Source organism: Watersipora subatra, chromosome 4, assembly GCF_963576615.1.
Source record: "Watersipora subatra chromosome 4, tzWatSuba1.1, whole genome shotgun sequence".
Taxonomy (NCBI): domain Eukaryota; kingdom Metazoa; phylum Bryozoa; class Gymnolaemata; order Cheilostomatida; family Watersiporidae; genus Watersipora; species Watersipora subatra.
In genome coordinates, this window is record NC_088711.1 from 29,537,862 (window position 1) to 29,559,441 (window position 21,580).

Below are 21,580 nucleotides of genomic sequence, written 5' to 3' on the forward strand. Positions count from 1 at the left end.
TACAGAAAAAGCAACAGAAAAAATTTACAAAAATTAAAATACGCTTCTCTGTAAACCAAAGAGATCACAAAACCATTCAACCTAACGGATTGATGTGTTGTAATAAATTAGCAATTTTAGTTTAGTCAAAACATTTGGCACGAAGAAGTTACTTCCTAAGGAAGACGTAGCAAAGTTAATGTTTAAAATCATATTTGTCATAGTTGTCACACCATCCTGTTAAATTACACTTGTCAGTAAGACCAAATATGGTATGGTCACACCATCCTGTTAAATTACACTTGTCAGTAAGACCAAATATGGTATGGTCACACCATCCTATTAAATTACACTTGTCAGTAAGACCAAATATGGTATGGTCACACCATCCTGTTAAATTACACTTGTCAGTAAGACCAAATATGGTATGGTCACACCATCCTGTTAAATTACACTTGTCAGTAAGACCAAATATGGAAAGGTGTTGAATTATAAACGGTGGCTGGCCAATTAAATACTGTTTAATACCGGAAGATAAAATAGCGCAAACTTGAGATATTCAAAGCAAACCTTGCCAAACATTATAACGAAACATGACAGCTGTGGAATAAAAAGGTTTTCTTTAACAGGTTTTGAACCCTAGCAATCTAGCAGAGTTGGTGATGCATCCCTCAAATTAGTATTGACCTCGGGTCACCTGTTTGTTTCGATTATTTCTTTCAGAATGTTTTACAATCATTGCATTTCCATGCTTTGTAATACTTGGCAAAGCTCTCCCTAGTGAAGATTTTTAAAAAATCAGCTCAGTTAAGCGCTCAACCACCCGGGTCTCTGCTATGAAAACATTCTACTGCTACTCCCTAATGTTTCTGTTTGACTGTTTGCCTTTACATTAACATTTACATGACAAGGATGGATTGCTAATAGTCTATTTTAACAAGTTTTGAGGGATACATCGCGGATGCATGCTAGTATTGGCAAATCTGTCTGTAGTAGGCAACTCCGAATCATTGAAACTGTAGGGGCAAATCTGTCAGTAGTAGGCAACTCCGAATTAAATCGAAGCATGGAGACTTGAGACAAAGTTATGATTTGAATTATGAAACGACTATACGACCATATAAACAATGGCACTTATTAATTCAGATTATTTCCTTCGAAAATCATCCTCAACAATAATTTCTCTTCAATGGATTTTGTGGAGGCAAAAAAACACTGAGTGAAAGAAAGAGTCATTTACCTCTTTCTCCCGTAAGTCCGAGACCTCTTATGGCAGGCGCAACAGATGCAGATAAACAGAGCTGAGATGAGAAACGTTCCGGTAACCACAGCTATGATCAAGCCTATAAAGAATAATAAGCCATGAGAAATAGAATATGCACAGGCATATCAAATATAGCCACAGGTGCCTGATTTCATTCTGCAGTCTGCCACCTAGTAAAACTTTCATATACAAGATACTTTTCCTATATCAAGATATATATATCATACCAATATAAAAACCTTTCAGTATTACAAACCAGTTGGCCATCTAATGGGTAGTTGCTGTAAAAGAAATTATCACTTAAAAACTAATTTGCACAATATCAATGAAAATCTAATTTGTGACTATCTCACTGAATGTTTTAAACAGATTTGTACTAGGAGTGTGGCTTGTGGTTACAGTTGGTGCTTCAGTTGCTCAACAGCAGCTGAGATTTACCACCTCTCCTATGCTAGTTCTCTGTATTTCATTCTTGTTTTGCTGTTAACTTACAGGAAATACATTAAAAATAGAAAGTACATCCCAGCTTCCTTTTGAGCTTCTGTATTTGCAACGACACTACGACGGCTTAGCAGCAGGTTCTGCTCCACCACAGAATATTGCTGTTGTTACACAGCCTTCCCAATGCTTTAGGAGATTGGCGCACAACTTGGTGCTCTATGCGAGAAGAAAACCTTTCCAGAGTGCTCATGAAGCAAGCATCCATCCGTTTGACCCACTAGTGGGCAGGGTCAGTGGGCTGGATCACTTGGAAGTCAAGGGGTGTGTGCCATTTAGTTTACAAGGCAGTTGTGTAGACAGCTGTAGCATTTAGTTAAAAAGGCAGTTGTGTAGACAACTGTAGCATTTAGTTTAAAAGGCAGTTGTGTAGACAACTGTAGCATTTAGTTTACAAGGCAGTTGTGTAGACAACTGTGGCATTTAGTTTACAAGGCAGTTGTGTAGACAACTGTAGCATTTAAATCATAATCACAAGCGTAAGGCTGAACAGTCAAGAGAAAAAGTAAAATAGACTATGTAATGTTATCACAATAGGAAACAAACTAGCATAGCTCTATGGCGCTCACACGGCTGGCTACATATTAGTGGCTTGCGCTATGTACGATTTTCTTAATTAATGACACGACCAGTTTCTATTAGTTGGTGCGACCAATGTGAAGCAGGCTTATTAGCAGAGCTATATCAACATCGCTGTCGATCACTGGTTCCGTTGTACTAAGCTAAAATGTGCAGTGTCTCAGTAAGATTTACATGCACATTTGAAGCTAGTATTAGGAGATGTTCTAACACTAATGTCATCAAAGGCACTTCAAAAGTTACCCAAACCATTTTCAAGACCAAAAGCTAGGTGTCATCCCTAAATTAGATAGATCTCTTTATTTGGTTTGGGCCCTTGAGGCAGCATGAGCATGAGTCAGAGCTAAGAGGGTGTGCTGTCAGGAAATCCTCCGATAGGGATCTGCCAAAATAGATACTATCTAGACTGTAGGCTGTAGATCTACGGAACCAAAAGAATGCCCAGTCGTAATTAGTGAAGAAGATTGAAATCTTTCTTCCAAGTGTTTGTTCAGTAGTGGCTATGGTGGAGTAACACGAAAAAGAGCAATTTGCGAGGCAAACAACCGGTGAATGAGTTGTAAGCACGTTTTGTAAACACTACAGAAATAAGCACTTGTCTCTTGTAGTCACTTGTCTCTTATAGTAATATGCACTGTTATATACAACCTAAAGTTTACATTGAATTTCTAGCCAAGCTGAGCAATTTCAGTTTTTGAATAATTATTTAGCTATAAATCATGATCCACTAGGACTTGATAGTTTTAGAGAGTGATAGAGCAAAATATCGCTGTTAGCCTTATAATTTCACAAGCCTAGTTGTAAGCAACCTCAGGCTAATCAACTGTATGTTCATAAAACAACAAATGTGTCTATTATTAGATTAGTGAATGTATCTACTACTGTATTTGATTTCGCACTTTCAGGTTGCTTACCTAACCAGAGAGTATGAAAGTTGATGCAAAATTAGTCTATTGTTACTAACAATTACAGAAGGAAAGCTGTGGACCAGCAATGGTTAGTGGAGGCAGAGCCAAAGGAGGATTATAATAACAGCTTTCGTAGATATGACATCTGATGATTTACAGAAGGGCGTCTGTTATTGTGGAGTATAAAAGTTCAACCTTTAAATGTTGTTAAACGCAGCCGTGTTAAGGTAACTAGCGAGCCTAGCATGCTTTGCTGGTCTCTGTCAACCTGGATAGTTGCTACAAAATTATTCAACAGTGAAAAATAAACCAAGTCGACACTGTCACCCCTAGTGCCTGCATTTTAATCCTCTTAATTCCATTTTGTAAATAGATATGAACATTATTATCACTGTTCAAAGCCGATTAGACCATGAGCAAAAAGTTCATGCTCAAAGGTTGACTTGCAACAAAATTCACATTACAGTTAATTGGTATCAAAAAATTCACCGTGTCTTACTCTGTTGTGTTGTAGGTGCCAAATATGTGGGAATGTGATTACAAGCTCTTAAAAGCTAAAAAACGAACAGTTAATCGCAGCCACACGAGACCGCCGTAGTTTGGATTCGCTTTCCAAAACGGCTCAAATGGGAAGTAGTTGTTATAAGATGGCTTCTGTTTACACTTTCATGCAACCTCATTCGTCGAAATATTTTCACAAATATACTTCACGCATTCAATAGAACCATGTCTATTATTCTTACGTGTTTATTTTATCGTCATTGTAATGCTGTCACTTTTAGCAGTGATATCTTATAACTTACCGTAAAAATTTGTTTAATTTTTTAACCTTAGCTCGAAGGAGTACATATCATTGTCTGATAATCATGACGAGCCTGTTGGTCACCTGTGATAAGCGAGAAGTGCTGCAAAAATTATTTGCATTGTATTTGGTCACACGTTCAAATTACGACTTGACGATTTGATCAAGCCTAAGCAAAACTGTAAAGTGACGAGCATCTATATTTGATACGGGGTCTCCGGTAAAACCCGAAGTGTTTGTCATAAACTAATGCTACGATAAGTTTTATATTGAGCTTTTTATTGGCCTTTCAATTCACGTGAGAACATCAGGTGACAAGACAATAACCAAATGTAATGACTACGTCAGAGAAATAAAGAGATTTCAATCTACTGCGGCTTTTCGTTTTTGAGCTTTTAAGAGCTTGTAATCACATTTCCACATACTTGACACCTACAACACAACAGAGTAAGACATGGTGAATCTTTTGATACCAAATAACTGTAATGTGAATTTTTTTGCAAGTCAACCTTTAACGTTATCAATATTGGAAGAAGAGTCTCTGTTTGCGTAACGTTGTTTTATACTGTTTATTGGGAAGGTGCTGCTCTCTGGTACAAGATACAGTGGCTTTTGGGAAGGTGTTGGTCTCTGGTACAAGATACAGTGGTTTTTCTAGGCACATTTGCCTCAACTATATTTAAAATGTAAGTTATTTCAATACTTGCACTTGGTGTTTAAGAGTTTGTTTCAGACAATGTCAATTCATATCAGGTGATGCTTGATGTACATGTACACTAGGTAAGACTTATTATTTTGCAAATGTTTCTCCTGTGAACAAAGTGGCTATGGTTGTGAGCCATGACACTTTATAAAAATGCAATATTTAGTTGTAGTGTCATCTTAGCTCTCCGAGGTCAACCTTTAAAGTGGTTTAGTCATGAGATACCCGAGGTCATGGCAGCGGGCAGCAAACGCCGTAAGAAGATTTATCCTACTTTGCGAATGAATAGCATTTGAACTACTGCTGATAGTAGCCCTAAATCCCATTTCATAACATCCTAACACACTTATACAGTGTACCTGAATACTTAAATACAAAACTCAGCCGTTTTTGTATGAACAATAAATATTGTTGTTTAAAACTATTAGTTTTCAGTCTGTTGTGTATAAAATAGAAAGGTTCAACTCACCCAACTAAGACAAATTTAAAATGTTTAAACAATTTATATGAGAGCTTCATAGTCCAGACGCAATTCTATCTCACTTATAATAAAACAATCCATAGAAATATAAAGCAAAACTGTTTTGACAAAGAATGCTGACACAACCTGGTTTTGAAAAAGTTTAGGAATGCATTCGAAACAATACCGTGTTCAGTTTATCATCTGTGCGAAAAAAGTAACTTCATATTTAAATGTTTCTAACCACTTTAAACTTGTTTACTATGATACGAGTCGTGTCGGTCATGTCGGTCGTTTCCGTAGTGTCTGTAGTTCTCGTAGTGCCCTTAGTGTCCGTAGTGCCCGTAGTGTCCGTAGTGTTCGTAGTGTTCGTAGTGCCCGTAGTGTCCGTAGTGCTCTTAGTTCCCGTAGTGCCCTTAGTTTCCGTAGTGTCCGTAGTGTCCGTAGGGTTTGTAGTGCCTATAGTGTCCGTAGTACCCTTAGTTCCCATAGTGTCCGTAGTGTTTGTAGTGCCCGTAGTGTTCGTACTGCCCGTAGTGTCCGTAGTGCCCATAGTGTCCGTAGTACCCGTAGTGTCCGTAGTGTCCGTAGTGCTCGTAGTGCCCGTAGTGTCCGTCATGTCCGTCTGCTTAAAGCCAATGTTGGAGGGTGGGAAAAATTATTACATTGAACAGGATTTGAATTTCCGACTTCTAGCGTAGTAGTCTGACACTCAAACGCCTGCACCAATCAATCATTCTAGATTTTCAGAATAATTATGGAGATAGTTATTTGCTATGCTTTCGCGGTACACCTGACTATCTCTCACAGCACACTTGACTGCCAGAGTACTAGAAATCATAAAAATAATCCCACGACCACACGAGCGGAGCGGAAGTGTGGGAGTTTTATGATAAATGCATGCGCACACAACTTACGAAAATTATTAATCAAAAATGAGACGAACCCTCGTCAATAAATTTCATCAAAAAATTTAAGCATCGGAATGTAAAGTCGTTAAAGTATAATAACGATACAAAGCACATTTAAACCTATTTAAATATGTTACCAAGTCTTTGTAAACCTTCGATAATATCTTAAAACTTACCCATCTGATCGGATTATACACAAATAGACAGATTAATTTCAACGAAAATCGCCACAAAACACTTGAAAAGCTTAGTTTAATAAAAGTTAAGACCGGAAATTAAAACGCCGAGGGACAGAAAACAGAACGATGAAGTATGACGATGTCTTGCGCATTTCACGAAAAGATAACGTGCACTTTTCACCAGTCTATAGCATTGTCGAATTGCCGAAGGTTTTGGCCATTAACATAGGAGTACAGAAATCGTTTCATTTTTGCTGATTTCAATTTTTTCATTTTCATTTGCCAACACATTTAAATACTTTCACATTCTAACTGATGTCCAACGCAGTATAAGTAAAGCAAATGACAATGATATTTTTTATCGTTTCTTATGAGATTATTACAATAATTAACTATAAGTTTGGATGACTACAGAACAATGACTACGTAGTACAGACTTTCTAAAAATCTAACGCAGTGTAAGTAAAGGCATGACGATGATATTTTTTCTAACGGTTCAAATGAGATTATTGCAATTATTAATTATAAGTTTGGATGACTACAGGACAATGACTACGTAGTACAGATTTTCTAAAAATCTATATAAATATCACAACTTCGTGATATTGTTAGCTATGCCGTTTGGAAATGTAAACAAAATTGTGCATTGGTTTTTTATTATTACTATATAAATAATATTGGTTATTCTAATAATATCAATGCATTTTACTTCTAATATTGGCCAATATTGCATTTCTGTTTTTGCAGGAGGAGAGATATAAACATATAATCTTTTCCTTTCATTATTACTATTTGTTGTATATAATAACACCCAGTACATTACAGCTACCATTGCAGTTATCCTATTTGACTGCTAATATTGCATTTCTCAACCATCAGTACCCTTTCTTTTTTCCAATATCACTTTGGTCGTGGGCTGTATGACAGTGGAATTTCTAGGTAACTATGTAGTTTACATTCCTTCTATTACTGACATAAAACTAGAAATAATGTTCTAAGCTTACGAGTTTTGTTTCTTAATAGATATGAACACGTTTGAGAGATTGTGAAACTTATGTTAGTGAAACCCCAACAAGTATGACCGATATAGCCGATTATCAGTACAGTCTGGCCTTTACTTATCATCAACACAACATGCAACTTTTCCACCATATGACGTCAAGTTTTAGTAACGTCAGGCTTCAAGCTCCAACCTATCTTCAAACTTACTACATTGAAAGCATCTCAAACCATTGCAATTTGTAAGTAAAAGAAAAAAAGCTGGAATAAATAAAAATTTATTGTAAGAAAATGTAAAAATAAATAAAAAGTAGAAACTTAGTCAGTTTAAACATTGGACAGTATACTTAGAGTAAGTATACTTAAAGTAAGTCAAGCTGCATATCGCCACTCTAAGACACAGCAACAATAGAAATGTATTTTATACATGATTGCTTTATTAATTTAGCTTTTAAAGATGATTTTGTATTTGACATTTAGTTTTATATGATTGCATTTTTAAAATATAATCTGACGCGTTTATAAAGGAATTCTGGTAAGTTTTTGGGACATGAAACGAATGAAATGAATTCCAGTGTATTTTTCTGAGAATATTTACTCTACCATGCAAAGCAAACCTTGGAACAAACCAAGTTCACCAGTAAAGGTTTGACTGTCTTGTGACTCATTACCACAGCTCATTCTGTAGCGGGTTCAATTGGTCTAACTACTCCTGAATACAATTAAGGCACGTTTACTGCAGACGGGTAATTCAGAAAGATATTTCGTTTTATACAATACATAGAGGTGGGAAATTAAAAAACAACTGGTTAAAGTTTCCAGCATTTATTTTTAGCAATTTTTAGCACTTCATACAGCGGTATAGTTGAGGTATGTGCTTTACCATAAATCTGGATTAATATTTTAAATAGCCATTTGAACAGCTCCAAATTTATGGCGAAGAAGTGTGCCTTGTCAAAACACTTTATTGGATCATGGGGTGCTACAGTTCGATTAGATCATAAGGGGTGCTACAGTTCGATTAGATCATAGGGGGTGCTACAGTTCGATTAGATCATAGGGGGTGCTACAGTTCGATTTGATCAGTTCAATTGAATGATGCTACAGCAACATTCAATTCTTTTATTCAACAGGCTCTATGGATATCTATGTGAACTTTGTAAATCTATAAAAGCATTGATTGTTTTATCAATCAAAATAACTGTGCTGACATCTTTAATTTACAATTGGGGAGTGTGATGTAAATAGATTCATTGGGCAACTTATTAAGGTTTCTTTTTTACAGCAAAACAGTGCATCGAATATTGTGTGAGATTTGCAGATACTAATATTGTGTGAGATATGCAGATACTAATATTGTGTGAGATATGCAGATACTAATATTGTGTGAGATATGCAGATACTAATATTGTGTGAGATATGCAGATACTAATATTGTGTGAGATATGCAGATACTAATATCGTGTGAGATATGCAGATACTAATATCGTGTGAGATATGCAGATACTAATATTGTGTGAGATATGCAGATACTAATATTGTGTGAGATATGCAGATACTAATATTGTGTGAGATATGCAGATACTAATATTGTGTGAGATATGCAGATACTAATATTGTGTGAGATATGCAGATACTAATTGAATGCCCGGCGTTGCCAGGTAAGAAAAAGGTCTTTGCATAGAAAATTTATTTTAATTTGACATATACAACATTTATCATCATAATTTTTAAATGTCATATCATGAAAAAAGTGTTTTGTGCATTTCAAATAAGTTAACAGAAAAACTGAAACAACTGTAAAGGTCTTTAACTGTGAAACAATCAGCAAGCGATGGCTAGATGAAATATGATATGTTACAATAATTACAATAAAAAGTTAATTGATGCTGATACAACTAAATCGAACTGATAAAACAAAATAAAAATCGCAAATCGCTGAATTAATAATAACGATGAGTACATAGAATTGTGCGTATAAAAAGGGTACTATTGTCGCAGAGACTATCCATCAAAATTTTGAATACGATAGTGGTACTTCTCAATAATTGATACTGGCACAAACGTAAAATAAGATATCGAAATTAACTACATCAGTGAAGCGCACGAGGGTACTTTCTCTGACCGAATTGTTAGAGAATGTAGAGGCAATTTCTACTTGAAAATATATTTTGGTTTACAATTTCTAGCGGTTGCCCTTTGCAATAACCAGAAATTGAATATTGAAATTGTGCCATTACAGTTGCACTGTAACGGAACATTTGAAATGAAAATAGCACAATTGAACAATAACAAATAACGAAAAATGAATTATGGAATCTGAAATGGCTTTTTTTTTAAATTCAAAAGAAGAGCAAACGCAAAAAGCAATATTAATTAATAATAAAACATATTCAGCTTTAATCATGAGCATATCGTAGTTGAGCTAAGTTAGATAAGAACGTCTTAGCTTTGTCTTTAGATGCAGGTGATTGTATACTCGCAGTTGCAATTGTTGCAAGTTCAATTCCAGTCTGCTAGCCATTTCCCATAGCTAGATTTTAATTGCCAAAGCTCGACACAACGTCGGTAGAAATTAAAAGACAAACAGTAAGATTTATATACATATATATACAGCCTTCCAACTGAACTTCTGTTATATACAGCCTTCCAACTGAACTTCTGTTATATACAGCCTTCCAACTGAACTTCTGTTATATACAGCCTTCCAACTGAACTTCTGTTTTTATGCTTTCAAGGATCTTTCGGCACATGGAATCAGAAACTTGTATTAACTGTTACAATCTAATCACTAATGTTAGTACTGTTAGTTGGCCGTTGAAATTAGTTTAATATAATAAACATCTTTTCTATGTAATATAAATACCTAAAATAAATTAATAGAATGCAGAGTTGTAATTATACAGCTCTAACTGCGAGATAACCACATCTATATGCTGATAGAAACTCTTATACATCACTGATGTCCGATCATGACTTCTGAAAGTTAAGACATTCGCTAAATTGGAATTTGTCGATTTTTTTGCCCAAGAGTATATATGAACTATGGTGATGTAGTTCGTTTGCGATGGATTGAAGCTGTACAATATCTTTGATAAATTTTTTAAAGAGAGGTTTGTTTTTAGATTTTTTTAAGATTAAATAACACAGATTGTAAATAGAAACAGTTTGGAGGTAAAGAAAAATTCATACCTAAGAAGCTTTTGTCCCCAGCTCCGAGAGCAATTAAGAATGTTCCGGCACTTTTGGCGATATCTTTCACTCCTCCCGGAACCTGACTAGGCTTTCCCGGCGCTGTAGGTATGAGGTAGGTGACAGGTTTACCTGTATGTATAGTTCGAATAGGATGGGGTGGGGTTGTTGCTAGGGTCGTGGTTGTTGTTGGAGTTGTGGTTGGCGTGGTGGTTGTGGTGGTGGTAGTAGATGTTGTAGAAGTGGTAGTTGTTGTGGTTACCAGTGGAGGTTGGCCTACAAAGATTTCTACAGATTAGTTTTTGTGAAATATTTGAGAATGCATAAACATAGATGATTTTCACAGTCAAAAGGTTATAAGGTTAAGGCCTGTAAGCCGTTGATGAGAATCATAGAGCTAGAATAGGAAGGATGGTGCAAGACCATCTATAGCTGTCAGACTATCAGTCTTATCACCTCATCTTTAAATTACTAACTTTTTCAACCCAGCAGGTATTGTGAGTTGAGTATTGCATGCACAACCACAATCAAACCTCGATTTGTGATCAGCTCAAGACACAAACCTTTCAACTTATACATACTAGCAAAAACCTGGTGATGTACGGTTTTTGTTCTCATTCAGATAGCCCGTAGTTGTCAGATAGCCCGTAGTTGTCAGATAGCCCTTAGTTGTCAGATAGCCCGTAGTTGTCAGATAGCCCGTAGTTGTCAGATAGCCCGTAGTTGTCAGATAGCCCGTAGTTGTCAGATAGCCCTTAGTTGTCAGATAGCACGTAGTTGTCAGATAGCCCGTAGTTGTAGGATAGCCCGTAGTTGTCAGATAGCCCGTAGTTGTCAGATAGCCCGTAGTTGTCAGGTAGCCCGTAGTTGTCAGGTAGCCCGTAGTTGTCAGATAGTCCGTAGTTGTCAGATAGCCCGTAGTTGTCAGATAGCCCGTAGTTGTCAGATAGCCCGTAGTTGTCAGATAGCCCGTAGTTGTCAGATAGCCCGTAGTTGTCAGATAGCCCGTAGTTGTCAGATAGCCCGTAGTTGTCAGGTAGCCCGTAGTTGTCAGGTAGCCCGTAGTTGTCAGATAGTCCGTAGTTGTCAGGTAGCCCGTAGTTGTCAGATAGTCCGTAGTTGTCAGATAGCCCGTAGTTGTCAGATAGCCCGTAGTTGTCAGATAGCCCGTAGTTGGAGTTTGAAAGGCCAGTTCTCAGGAACCAGACGTAGTTTTGCTATAAAATATTTTAGTAAATATATATTTTCAAGAGTACGACACGGAGCATATGCACGTAATGAGTACGACACGGAGCATATGCACATAAAGAGTACGACGCGGAGCATATGCACGTAAAGAGTATGACACGGAGCATATGCACGTAAAGAGTATGACACGGAGCATATGCACGTAAAGAGTACGACACGGAGCATATGCACGTAAAGAGTACGACACGGAGCATATGCACGTAAAGAGTACGACACGGAGCATATGCACGTAAAGAGTACGACACGGAGCATATGCACGTAAAGAGTATGACACAGAGCATATGCACGTAAAGTTTACATGCAGCCTAATTAGCCAAACGATGTGAAAACGCATAACCTTTACAAAGACATACACATACAATGATAAAATGGGATTTATTTGAATAGACTATTTGAGAAAATGTTGATCTCAGCATACAAAGTAGTTGCTAAAATACCAAGTCGGAAGTTGTCCAAACCTGGCAGTTCTGGAAATCATTGCATATGTTTGCTGTTCTTCACACAGTTTGGTCCTATGCTGTTTGGATATTATTAAACAGCATTTCATATCTTTATCTTTTAGTTTAAAAATTTAGTAATATATGTATATAAATATAGAATCGCGGGTCGCAAAAAATATTTATGAGAGCAGTGATGGTAAGAAAAGTCAGCACTTTTCCTCGAATTTAAACAAGAAATAATACAAAAAAAACAAACGCCAACTTCTTTAGATAAATTTTTTTAAATCTTTTAAACCATTTAATGGTTATTACGAACAATAAAATTAATGTGATACTGAAAAAAAGCTTAAAGCTGGTACAAGTGGAGAGGAGAGACTGGCTGTAATAAATAAATAATCAACTTTTAAAAATTATCAAATCTAAGAAAAAGTATATATACCGTAAAACTTCTAATTGAACGCCATGGCGCTCTATTTTTCAATCCTTCCTATATAGTGGCGGACAATTGGAGGCGGCATTCAAATAGAGGCTGACATTGTATTTTTCAAATGGCTCGTCTATATAACCCTCCTCTTTCAGTGGAGTCATTTGGATATTAAGTCTTATTAACTCATATTAAGTCATTTGGATGCAATAAATCTGCAAACTTACCTCCAACTTATCAAAGATCTCTTACTAAATATAAATTGAGAAACCGAGAAATATCTCTACCAGTTGTTATCCTTTGCAATAAACCTACCATGATATTATAGCCTGTGTTCTGTTTTGCAGTTTGTTGGAGCATTCAAATTTTATTTCATTCTAAATCTGAAGACATATTTTTATTTTATATGTATACTAGCTGCACTACTCAGCGTTGCCCAGGCAATAAAAAATTTTTTGGACAGAAAATTTATTTGTATTTAACATATAACAACATTTGCCATTGCTAGCTGGATGTCCAGGGTTGGCCGGGTATTAAAAATCAGCTTATAAACAATGAGGAGTAATGTAGTTGCCTGCCACTTGCTATTAGCCTGGCACAATGTCAATGAATAATTTGAGTAAGCTTACTAATAAGAGCTAACTACTTGCTCTAGTGTTTTAGCACGCGTAAAATCACGCTATCCTCTGGTTACCCAACGTTGCGCCGTCACATTGCGTAGTAACGGAGCATGGTAGTGTATTTGCTCCCATATAGTGGCATATATCACCTAAGGAGTCCAACAAGCTCGTGTGGCTGAATTGGTAAGGCATTGGACTGGTGAATGGGAGGGTCTGAGATCAAATCTCATTCTTAATCCAAGATTTGAATATTTACAGCTGGACATGCAAAGACACAAACTTTGAAAAATGTATATGCGTGTATATAGATTTACTGAAGTTGCATAAAATCTCATTGGACTCATTGACATGTTTGCTACAGTTTGCATCAAAAACTATCTTTTTATGTGCAATAGAAGAGGTGTTAAAATGGTCGATCACCTGTAAGATCAAATTGCCTCAATGATGCTATCAAATTATATGCTATAAATTTGTAAGTTTGTCAGTTATATAATGATAACCTATCAAATGCTATAAATAAATGTTCATGAAAAAGTGACATAAACAAATCATACTTAATAATTGCATCGTTTGATCGGATAGCAGCGTTCTGATTGTTGCTTTTGATAGAACGAACATTTTATGGTTGTCCATTACCTCCCACAATGTGGTGTGACGTCAACTCTTTTTCTGCACTGCATAACTAGTTGGTATTAGCGTCGAGACAGTTTTTTTAGCAGAGCAAACTTTTACGCTTTGCATTTAGCACAAATGCAAGGCGTAAAAGTTTTGCTCGCTAAACGTAGCCTTTGCACCATCGTAAATGTAAACCGTTTTTTTATAGGCATACAGCACTTTGAAGTGTTAAGAACGTGTTAAACAAGGAACTCCTATTATCCTGAAACAGTTATTAATTATTTCTATGGTGTTGCTTTCAAAGTTTTAATGAAACAAAAGTGAGAAGCTTTGGAGTTGGACAACAAGAGAATTGATTGTTATTAATGTAAATGATTCATTATTAATACGACTTTGTAGACACTTTTCATCTGATCCCTTGATATTATGGGTTCATAAAGATCAAAGATTGTCAAAGTGGCATTCAAATAGAGATGGCATTCAAATAGAGGGTGGTGCTCTATTTTTCAACCCTTTTTCCATAGTGGCAGTCAAGTAGAGGTGGCGTTCAAATGGAGGTGGCGTTCAATTTGAGGTTTTACAGTAAGGGATGTTAATTATATGTTAGTTTGTTCAACTCAGCCTAGCTTTGTCCATTTTTTACAGCCTTGACGTACACACCATCTGTTTTTTGTTCCGCCCTTTTTTAAAGCTACGGCGTTGTGGTAATAAACAACTTTTTTATTTGTAATTTCTTTATTTGTTTAATTTTTTGGAACATAGCTGTTAAATTTAATTTTTTCATAGCTTTTATAGTACATTATTTTATGCTACTATTTTATGTATTTAGTCACTTGGAGTCATCATGAAGTTGTTGAGCAGTGAAACAAACTAAACAAGACGTAATGCGTGTTTATATCATTATTCATTGACCTATGTATGTTCATAGACCTAATTATAGCCTTGAGTATGCTTGTAGACTTATTAATTGACTTGCGAATGTCCATAGACTTAATCAAAGACCAGTGTATGCTCATAGTCTTGTATCTGCTCATAGACCTGCGTATGCCCATATACTTATTAGTTTATGGACTTGAACATGTTCATAGACTTGTACATGGTCATAGACTTGTACATGGTCATTGACTTGTACATGTTCATAGACTTGTACATGTTCATAGACTTGCACATACTCATAGACTTGTACATGTTCATAGACTTGCACATACTCATAGACTTGTACATGTTCATAGACTTGTACATGGACATAGACTTGTACATGGTCATAGACTTGCACATATTCATAGATTTGTACAATCTCATAGACTTGTACATGGACATAGACTTGTACATGTTTATAGACTTGCACATACTCATAGACTTGTACAATCTCATAGACCTTTACATGTTCATAGACTTGTACATGTTCATAGACTTGTACATGTTCATAGACTTGTACAATCTCATAGACCTTTACATGTTCAAGGCTTGTACATGTTCATAGACTCGTACATGTTCATAGACTTGCACATACTCATTGACTTGTACATGTTCATAGACTCGTACATGTTCATAGACTTGTACATGCTCATAGACTTGTACATGCTCATAAACTTGTACATGTTCATAGACTTGTACATGCTCATAGACTTGTACATGTTCATTGACTTGTACATTCTCATAGACTTGTACATGTTCATAGACTTGTACCTGTTCATTGACTTGGACATTCTCATAGACTTGTACATGTTCATTGACTTGTACATGTTCATTGACTTGCACATGTTCATAGACTTGTACATGTTCATGGACTGGTACAATCTCATAGACTTGTACATGTTCATAGACTTGCACATGTTCATAGGCTTGTGTGCGTTCCTTCTTTAGGCACTCAGTTCATTATTGCACTAGTATTGCACCAATCATTTGATAGCCTTCCGGTCAGAAGCATTACTGCTTGTAATCGCTATCAGTGCTTTTAATAAAAACAAATTGACAACATAATAGATTAAATGTTTTTGCAAACTAGTGCTCCAGTGATCCAAAAAGACTACAAAAAATTGATGATGAATGAAGGCAGCCGACTAAACTGAGAGATAAGCTAAAGCTGTGATACTGCCCTGGGTACCTCTAGTTGTCATGTTATGCTTCCACTTACTAGATAGCTTGGAACTCCCACCCCCAAGAAATGGTGCTAACCCTAAAAAATGTTAAAATTACATCAATTGTCTCCTTAATATATAAAAGTTTACTCCCTATAAGGTTGGTAATTTGCGAAGAGTGTTTTACCGATACTTTGTCATCCCTGACATGCCACTCTACAAGCCATGTTATGTCTATATGCCTCTCTACAAGCTATGTTATGTCTATATGCCACTCTACAAGCCATGTTATGTCTATATGCCACTCTACAAGCAATGTTATGTCTATATGCCACTCTTCAAGCCATGTTATGTCTATATGCCACTCTACAAGCTATTTTATGTCTATATGCCACTCTACAAGCCATGTTATGTCTATATGCCACTCTACAAGCAATGTTATGTCTATATGCCACTCTACAAGCCATGTTATGTCTATATGCCACTCTACAAGCAATGTTATGTCTATATGCCACTCTACAAGCCATGTTATGTCTATATGCCACTCTACAAGCAATGTAATGTCTATATGCCACTCTACAAGCCATGTTATGTCTATATGCCACTCTACAAGCTATGTTATGTCTATATGCCACTCTACAAGCCATGTTATGTCTATATGCCACTCTACAAGCAATGTTATGTCTATATGCCACTCTACAAGCCATGTTATGTCTATATGCCACTCTACAAGCTATGTTATGTCTATATGCCACTCTACAAGCTATGTTATGTCTATATGCCACTCTACAAGCCATGTTATGTCTATATGCCACTCTACAAGCCATGTTATGTCTATATGCCACTCTACAAGCTATGTTATGTCTATATGCCACTCTACAAGCCATGTTATGTCTATATGCCACTCTACAAGCAATGTTATGTCTATATGCCACTCTACAAGCCATGTTATGTCTATATGCCACTCTACAAGCAATGTTATGTCTATATGCCACTCTACAAGCCATGTTATGTCTATATGCCACTCTACAAGCTATGTTATGTCTATATGCCACTCTACAAGCTATGTTATGTCTATATGCCACTCTACAAGCCATGTTATGTCTATATGCCACTCTACAAGCCATGTTATGTCTATATGCCACTCTACAAGCTATGTTATGTCTATATGCCACTCTACAAGCCATGTTATGTCTATATGCCACTCTACAAGCAATGTTATGTCTATATGCCACTCTACAAGCTATGTTATGTCTATATGCCACTCTACAAGCTATGTTATGTCTATATGCCACTCTGCAAGCAATGTTATGTCTATATGCCACTCTACAAGCCATGTTATGTCTATATGCCACTCTACAAGCTATGTTATGTCTATATGCAACTTTGAAGTAAGTAGCAAAAGACTTTCTACTGACACATTTTTAAAGGAAGCCATTTTATACCCTCTAAGCCACATTATACCCTTAACGTATTTCGCACCTTTTTCTTCAGAGGACTTGAAAAAGAGTGATGAACTCCACCTTTGCCAAAATATTTTAATTTGTAGAAACCATTATTGGACATCATTAGTATAAAATTTTTGAACAGCTAAATACTCAGTAGCCCAATGTTCACTAAAACAGCCCAATGTTCACTAAAACAGCCCAAATGTTCACTAAAACAGCCCAAATGTTCACTAAAACAGCCCAAATGTTCACTAAAACAGCCCAATGTTCACTAAAACAGCCCAATGTTCACTAAAACAGCCCAAATGTTCACTAAAACTAAAACTAGCTGGTTTTAAATTAATGATCTATTTTAAACGACTCCTGCACATACAGTAAACTTTTCATCATTGCATCTTATTAACATATTTAGTTTTACAGATGTGTACCAAACCTAATGTTTGTATAAAACCAAACTTTTATATAGGATTTTAAATAGTTCTGATCTCCGCCTTTTATCTTACTACTACCATCGCCTTTAAGAGTACATCGTAATTTGTTTAATCTGTTTCTCAATAGAGACTAGAGATAATAATTATACATTTGAAACTAACGTATTATATAAAATTATGTATAAAACCGTAAAAAACTAGATAAAATGTAACTAGATTTATTAAGTCAGTACAAAGGGGCTTTTACTGTTAACTTTCTGACTGTTTCTATTCACTTACCTTAAAGGTAAGTGAATAGAAGAGCAGAGCGTAAGTTCAAAGGGAAGGTGAGTGAGAGAGATACACAGTGTAACTTACTGTAAGTTAGACTAGGTGAGATTAAAACTAACTTAACTTGTACATCTTGAATCATTTTTATATTTTTACATATTCTCTTTAAACTGCATCAACCTTGTCACTTACATTTACAAAAGTAAGAGAGACTTTGAATGCAGTTTGTCGAAAATTACGTAGGGTATTTAGCGTGAATATTAACTTGAGTTTTACGTTGCATGTTGGAAAATGATACGCTGAGGTTGTTGTAACAAGAGGTTTGACTATATTCTTAACTTGACAATTATTTGATGGCTCCTTGGGATGATTAATCATGACATTCTTGTTTCTATGACACAAAGTCAGCAAGCTCAATTTGCGTCAGCATAATTTGTTTTGTTCATGAAACTCAAAAGTTGACTAAATATTCCAGATAGCGAATGAATCGGTCAGGATGCTATTTGATTTTACAATCGCTAAAATCAAACACATCCTGTTGATCAACATTGCGCAATGCTCTGATACTAGCGCTAAACAAACTAGAACAAAGTTTTTTTTATAAAGTAATCAAATTATTAGAAAAAAGCAATAATTTATTTCAATCACGGCCTACAGTATTGATTTTTGAGTTGGCAACATTTCGTAGATATTTATGCAGGCGATGCTTGCAGGCGATATTTGCAAAAATCAATGAGGGTCACTAATGAAGGACTGGAGAAGATGGCAGGCTATAGGACACCCTGTTTATCTTTAAAGAGAGCTATGGACTTGTAAACAGACCATCATCGCTGTCAACTGAGAAGACTGTTTCATCTCAAATCTCATTAACAATTCAGAGAAGACTGCGCTTTTAGGTGCTTACATTATGGAGATGATGTAGCTCTGCTACAACTTGATTATAGCCTAAGAGAAGCGATAATCAAATTGCAAAAAAGGGAAATGAGTCTATGCGCTAAGAAAAGGACATTCTATGAGCTAGATGGCGTACATGGCTAGTATCAGAATACAGATCTTAACTGGCTGAAATAAAATGAGCCAAACGTAGCTGAATAGGTTAAACAGAAATGGTTGGAGTCTTCATTATTAAGCCGTGTGACCCAAGCATTAGCAAGTAAAAGGGAAATTGTAAAACAGGCTTGTCCATTGGTTGTCCTATTGTAAGAAGCTTGTCTATTGACCGTTTTAAAATCTCAATAAGATTTACATGCTATAAATGAGAAGGAAAAACATGGTCTGGCTAACAATATTACATTATACTCTTTCTTTCCCATTTTGCGATTTTTCTCTAAAAGTTCACTAAGTTTATTCAAAGCTGCATGTAGACTAGCCGATAATCTGTTTGGCTGATTTATGTGACTGACAGTTAATTTCGCAAATGAGCAGATCAACTGATTTATACCGCCGATTGATGTTACACACGCAAATACGTTATCAACGCGTGTTAGCTTCTTTTGCGTGAAAACATGGAGTGTCACTTGTTTTCGTCTGAATGTTTTCGTACACAAATTAAACAAGTTCAAAACAGTTGTAGTCAGTCAAGTATAATAAGGGCTTTTTCTAAATTATTAGCCCGATCGATGATTGGCTAGCATACTCGTCACTTTAAAGTCAATTATATAAAACCTCTAATTAATTTTATTTTAATATTAATAATAATAATATGTTATGTTGTGGTTTGTTTTGGTTTAAAGATGAACTTGCACAAAGTTTTAGTAGATTTTATCTGTAAGTATCCGTATTTCTATCATTTGAGATTTTAATATTTTATGTTATATTATATGTTATAAGTCATATGTTTTATGTTATATTATAGGTTATAAGTAATATGTTTTATGTTATATTATAGGTTATAAGTAATATGTTTTATGTTATATTATATGTTATAAGTCATATGTTTTATGTTATATTATATGTTATAAGTCATATGTTTTATGTTATATTATAGGTTATAAGTAATATGTTTTATGTTATATTATAGGTTATAAGTAATATGTTTTATGTTATATTATATGTTATAAGTCATATGTTTTATGTTATATTATATGTTATAAGTCGTGTTATAAATCTATGTCATCTGAAAAGCATTTTCTGCTTTTGCTTGAGGTTTGCAATTTTTTACATCCTTTAATAAAAACATATGTGTAACCAAGTTTCTACGACTATTGTGAAATATTTTATTTATTAAAAATGTTCTACCTTCAGTAAATTCAACTGTCTTTAAACAGTTTAACAAAGGGTGTGTGTGCAACAGTAGCCATGCAGGTTCTTGGGTAGATATGCTGACCCTATGACCAGCCGCAGACAGTTGCTGGTGAACCACAGTGTTTGTTACACAGTTGATAGTTCGCAAGCATATCACATGCTGGTGTCAGCTGGCTGACTTTATCAAATCAGTTATATAATAGGCTTTATTTTCAAGTCAAACTAGCTCAAGCCATATACCTAAAAGTCAGCTTACAGTTAAAATGTGTTTTATACGGTGATTTCCTTAGATAGCGATTATTGCCTTTGCGTAGTCGGTAAGCATTTGACTGGTTTTTAAAATTGAGTATCTCAAGAAACCCTCTAGTCTACTACTACTACTACTACTACTACTACTACTACTACTACTACTACTACTACTACTACTACTACTACTACTACTACCACTACCACTACTACTACTACTACTACTACTACTACTACTACTACTACTACTACTACTACTACTACTACTACTACTACTACTACTACTTGTATAAATTGTCTCATCTTGACTGTTTAAGAATGCTAATTAAGATAATAAGGACCGATGAGATGTCAAAAAAGGCTCCAGTAAACGATGAGACCAAAGTATGAAATATCATGTGGTGCATCTAAATTTATGAACATTTGATGAAAATTTTAAATAGAAATAAAATCGTAAAAAGTCTGAACAGAATTGAGATTTTAAATATGAAACCAATCAAGGAATATCGGTTTAAGAAGTCATGTCTACTTTGTCAGATAATTGCAGTGATTGAACTCAGGTAGCCAGCAGTAGGCAGTTAGCAACTCTGTGAGACTCAAAAGTAGTCTTGATTATTGAAAAGAAAATGTCAGCTCTGGCTACTCAGTAATATATGGCTACACAAATAAATATTAAACCTGTTCCACCCATTTAGTTGTTAATGTTTTCAAGTTCTGCAAGAATTCAAATTAACTTTATAACCTAAAAAGGTTTGACCTACTCTTAAAAAATCTCTATTCAAATGAAAGGGTTGATGATCACAAATGGTTGATGCCAATCATCGCAAACTGAGGGATCAGCTGACCAATCATAACAGATAAAGAAATTAATAGATCAGTCACAACAAAATACATCTATTTTGTTGTGACTGGTAAATAACTGAGGTAAACAAGGATTTTGCTCCAGTGTCGAAAAGGATGCATTTGACAATCGTAAATTTTGCGACTATTAATTTGTTACGCCTCCATAGACATAGAATTTAGGTTAGAGTAAACAATA

At 35.5% G+C, this 21,580-nt stretch overlaps 1 protein-coding gene across 1 annotated transcript in view; it reads right to left on the reverse strand.

Annotated features, from left to right (window-relative positions):
* The window catches only part of LOC137393657 (uncharacterized), a 32,043-nt gene that overhangs the window by 1,259 nt on the left and 9,204 nt on the right, over window positions 1-21,580 (reverse strand). Inside the window, exons 3-4 of the mRNA XM_068080296.1 lie at window positions 10,475-10,750; window positions 1,220-1,322 (exon numbers count right to left, since the gene is read on the reverse strand). Of these exons, the coding sequence (XP_067936397.1) occupies window positions 1,220-1,322; window positions 10,475-10,750 (379 nt within the window). The remainder of the gene's footprint in view (window positions 1-1,219; window positions 1,323-10,474; window positions 10,751-21,580) is intronic.